Source organism: Callospermophilus lateralis, chromosome 18, assembly GCF_048772815.1.
Source record: "Callospermophilus lateralis isolate mCalLat2 chromosome 18, mCalLat2.hap1, whole genome shotgun sequence".
In the NCBI taxonomy this organism is placed as follows: Eukaryota; Metazoa; Chordata; class Mammalia; order Rodentia; family Sciuridae; genus Callospermophilus; species Callospermophilus lateralis.
Window position 1 is genome coordinate 4,598,801 of NC_135322.1, and position 4,839 is coordinate 4,603,639.

Consider the following 4,839-nt stretch of genomic DNA (forward strand, 5'->3'; position numbering starts at 1 on the left):
CTCAGTTTTCAAGAAAGCACACTGTCAATTCTCCCCAGTAACTTGTGCACCTTGAAATCCTGCAGGTGCATGCAATGAAAGCTGCTCTTGGTGTCAAAAAATTATTTTAAGAAGGGAATCTCACTATGTTGCTCAGGCTGGCTTGAAATTCCTGTGCTGCAGTGATCCTCCTGCCTCAGTCTTGAAGTTAGCAAGTGGTTACAGGTGCTCAAAACAGCACTGCGTATAGCTTATTGTTAATGAGTTATTTTGCTCAGAGGAATGACTGTTGCCATAATGTAAAGGATGATGTGCTGAAGGACAATATGACCTCCCGGAATGTGGCAATAGGACTGATTTTCTTATCACAGGTTGTTGTTGGAATTCTGGGAAATTTCTCTCTGTTTTATTATTATTTAGTCCTTTCCTGCAATGACTGTACAGTAAGGTACACAGATATGATTCTCAAGCACCTAATTATAGCCAACTCCTTGATCATTCTCTCTAAAGGAATTCCCCAGACAATCACAGCTTTTGGTTTGAAGCATTTCCTCAATGACCTTGGATGCAAACTTATTTTGTACATTCAGCGAGTGGGCAGGAGTGTGTCCATTTTCATCACCTGCTTCTTGAGTGTCTTCCAGAACATCACCATCAGCCCCATGAACTCCTGTTGGAAGGATCTCAAAGGAAGAGCTCCCAAGTACATTGGCTTCTCCATTTCCCTCTGCTGGATCCTGTACATGGTGGTGAATTCCATTTTTCCTCTCTATATGCTCAGCAAATGGAGTAGTGAAAACCTGACGGAGAAAAGAGATTTTGGGTACTGTTCTTCTGCAGGTCGTGACAAAATAACGAACTCATTATATGCAGCCTTATTTGTATTTCCTGAGGTTGTCTTTTCCTTGCTCATGATCTGGTCCAGTGGCTCCTTGGTTCTCCTTCTGTACAGGCACAAGCAGAAGGTTCAGCACATTCACAGCATCAAAGTTTCCTCCAGAACATCCCCAGAGTCCAGAGCCACCCAGAGAATCCTTCTCCTGGTGGGCACCTTTGTGACTTTCCACACCCTCTCCTCCCTATTGAACGTTCATATTGGTCTATTTTCCATCCCCACAGGGTGGCTGGTGGACACCAATGACCTAATAGCAGTGTGTTTCCCCACTGTCAGCCCCTTTATTCTCATGAGCTGTGAGTCCACTGTATCCACGTTATCCAGGCTCTGTTTCATCTGCATAAAGAATACAAAGTCCTGCTGGGTGCTGTGGCATGTGCATGAAGCCCCAGCAACTCAGGGAGCTGAGACAGGAGCAACCCAACTTAAAAGCCAGCCTCATCAAGATAGTAAGACCTTGTCTTCGAAATGAGAAAGAAAAGGACTGGAGATGAAGCTCAGTGGTACTCGGTGGTAAAGCACCCTGGGTTCAGTCCCCAGTATCAGAATACATCTCAAACGTTGCCCCATTGTATCATAAGTACATGATTGCATGTTTTCACATCACGTTCACGAGCCATCCTAGTTCTGTTGATCAGATGGAATGGATGAGTCCCCAGTCCTTTCAGGTCATTTGGATCAAGTGCTGTTCTGCTGGAAAGTTGGCCTGGAGCAAATGCAGTGGAGAAATGAGTGTGGACCTGTGGGAGGATAATTCTCCTTAGCATCGCCAGGAAGTTCATAACTCCCAGAAAAGATTTGTCCCAAATTGTCTTTTGTTGGATTCCTGTGAAAACAGAGCTTGAGAAAACAGATTTAGCATTAGCTATTGGAATAAAGGAGAGAACTGTTTACTGCACAGTGAAATAAAGATAATATCTCTCTCCAGTGCAAGGAACAAGGCAGGCTTGTTGGCAGTTCTCCTTACATTATTTGTCTCCCTACATGCAGGGATCTTGTGATGTGATGCAAACTCCTTTCCTGTGCAGCGTCCACCTGGGCCACTCCACACACCCAGACTGAAGTTGGCAGGAGAGAGGAAGCCTGGTGGGACCACAGTGCTCCTGCTGCCTGCTGTGCCACAAGGAAGGAAGCCCTGGGTTCTATCTAGGAAGCGCATGTCTTCTGCTGTCTTCTGCTGGGATCTGTTCAAGGGTTGCAGCGTAATCTCACACTTTCACATTTTGTGAAAACACCCACAGCTGTCTTTCAAAACAGGAGGATAGATGGGCATGTCTTACTTATGCTTTTAAAAATACCACTTACAACTCTGTAAATCAGAATATATTCATCTATTTGTGCTAGGTTGTAGTCTTAGGAGATTCAATTCCTCTATAAACAGTGCAGTCGCTGGTGCAGGCAGGGTTGTGAGAAGTGTCACAGCAGGTCCCCCAGGTGGAGAACTGCAAAGGGGAGGGGAAGATACATGAGGCTTCCTGAGTGACAAAATCCTGGAGGGACTTTGTTAAAAAGCAATTATTATAGGAATATTTATTGATTTGCACTCCATGACCTAGTAACTCTGTCTCTGCCTGTCACCCATGTGATATCTTCTGAGAAGGCCACATGGGTCATTGAGGTTTTTCTGTTGAAAGTGGACTCTTTGGGGAATGTTTGAAAGAGCTTGAGTTTTAAGGCTTCACTTATTTAAGGCAAAGTCTACTTTTATGGAAAAGTTGAGTTGAGTGCAAAGGGGATTCTGATATGGCAAACCCCTCAGTATTGTGGTAAGTTCCTAGGGAAATGTCAACCTGTAGAGGGTGGGGAAGTGGGGTGGTAAATGCTGGGTTTCCAAGATGTAAAGCTAGCCCCAACAGCAGTGGGTTTACCTGTGGAATGAACAGACCCTTCCCCACAAGGACCTGTCATGTGATGAGAACAGGAATGAAATAAAGGGAGGCCCAGGGATGAGGAGAGGTGGAGCTGGCCCTGCACATCCTGGGGAATGCTCGCTCTGGAACCTGCCTAGAGGCTTGCCGAGAGGCTCAGGCCTCACCTTCCTCCAGTGGTCTGCCTCAGCACTCCCTCACCTGTGAGCCCTGGCACTCAAGGACATTTACTAAAAACACCCAGGGCCACTGTTAACAGTGAAGTGTTGAGGGAGGGACAGAGCACAGCTGTGTGATGGACAAGAGTGAAGCACCGGGCACAGGGAAATGGACAACAGATGTGAGATGGTGGAGCAGAGAGCCTGGAGGGCCAGGTCTAAAGATGATGGAGGGGAGAGAGGGGGAAAGGCAGAAGCATGTCATGTGTTGCTCCAAGGTTAAGGCCAATGCCAGGCTATGACTACAAAGGGAAGAGTGGGCCAGGAAGGCACAGGCATAAACCCATTGAGTTCCGGGTGGGTGGATGGCAAGGTGACAGGAACAAGGGTGTGATGGCAACACAAGACATTGGCAATGGGCGCCAATGGTCAGTGGGAAGCATGTGGAGGCCTGCTGTGGGCAAAGATCAGGAGAGGAGGAGCCCACCTTGGTGGACAGTGACTGAGGTGGATTCAGAGCGTAAGCAAAGGAGATGGAGCCTGGGAACAGACATGGGGAGGGAGGAAGGATGTGCACAGGAAGGGAGGGAGCCGAGGAAGGGGACCCTGGTTGTGAGTGCACTGAAGCACCCAGGAGCAAGGGGCAGGGCTGCAGGGTGGTGGATGGTGGTCAGGGGCAGCATGCACTTCACAGAGGAGTGGAGGGTCCTGGAGGTTGAGCACTGTGGATTTGAGGGTGTTAGGCATAGGGCCCAAGGAATGGGCTGAAATTAGATTTGGGAGTAGATACAGAGAAGGGGAAGGAAGACACAGGTTACAGAGTTTGCAGGAGCCACTGAAGGCGAGGAGGATTGTGGTCAGAATGTGGTCCTTGGAACAGGGAAAGAAGGTTTGAGTTTTGTCCTGGTTTTTGTTGTTGGTGTTGTTTCTTTCTTTGTTTGTTTTTCAGAAAGGTTACAGAATGTGGGTCCAGGGAATATATATTAGAAAGGGTGGGAGGAAGTGAAGGACAATGAAGGCTTATGGATTTCTAAAGGTCACAGCAATGGAGGGATGGAGGATGTAGCCAGACGTGTAAGGGAGTGAACCTCAAGGGTCTCCTTTCCTCCCAGAGCCTGACTCTGCAGCACACACTGTCCACTGTGCTTTAGCTTGGCACCTGTTGTATACATTGTGCCCCATCAGACACCCAGGGCAGAGGAGGGGCTTCTAATAGCTCAGGCATCTGGACAGATACCAGAAGATGTTTTCAGGATTACCTAGGCCTGACGCCTGGCTGCAAAAGGCTATTTTAAAAATGGTGACCTACCTGGGTGTCCACTCCTTCCTGAGCTCAGTGTAGGGCTGTCTAGATGACCGATGTAAGCCATCTGCTGTCTTCTCAGGCTAGACCTGCACATCCTCAGATGCATGCACCCAGGCTCACAGGGGATCACATGTGCTTGGAGCCCGTGGATACACCAAACCCGTCAGCACACTGCTCAAGGAAGCCCCACAGTAATGATTCCCTCAATGGATTCCTGAGCAGTGACCCCACAACCCAATCGCTGGCCCTCCTGTCTACAGAACAGCTTCCCTGGGGTTCACAGAAAAATAAACCCCAGGTGCTGGAGGACATTGGTCTGCACATGATACCTCTGATTCCCACAGGGTCCTCTGACCCTAGCCCTCTGGCACTCAGCTAAGTGCACCCACCCAGTCTTGCCCCAGGTCCACTATGCTGCCTCTGTTTCATATGGACACTGTGACTAGTGTCCACTCTCCAGGGCTTAGCGTGTCCTCCCAGGGCTACTAGGCACCTGACCAAATTTCCCAAGGGCCAGTGTCAGAACCCGCTGACAATCTGTAATTCCTGGGTACAGCAGAGATTCATAGAGAAAGACACACGCGCGCGCACACACACACACACACACACACACACACACATCCAGTAGAGAAT

The 4,839-nt window shown here is 48.6% G+C and overlaps 1 protein-coding gene across 1 annotated transcript; it reads left to right on the top strand.

Moving 5' to 3' along the window:
• The first annotated feature begins 239 nt into the window (after positions 1–239).
• On the top strand, positions 240–4,585 carry LOC143384247 (vomeronasal type-1 receptor 4-like). The gene is made up of 2 exons (XM_076839296.1): positions 240–1,238; positions 4,286–4,585. The coding sequence occupies exons 1-2, from the start codon at positions 240–242 to the stop codon at positions 4,583–4,585; spliced, it is 1,299 nt and encodes a 432-aa protein (XP_076695411.1).
• The last annotated feature ends 254 nt before the right edge of the window (positions 4,586–4,839 follow it).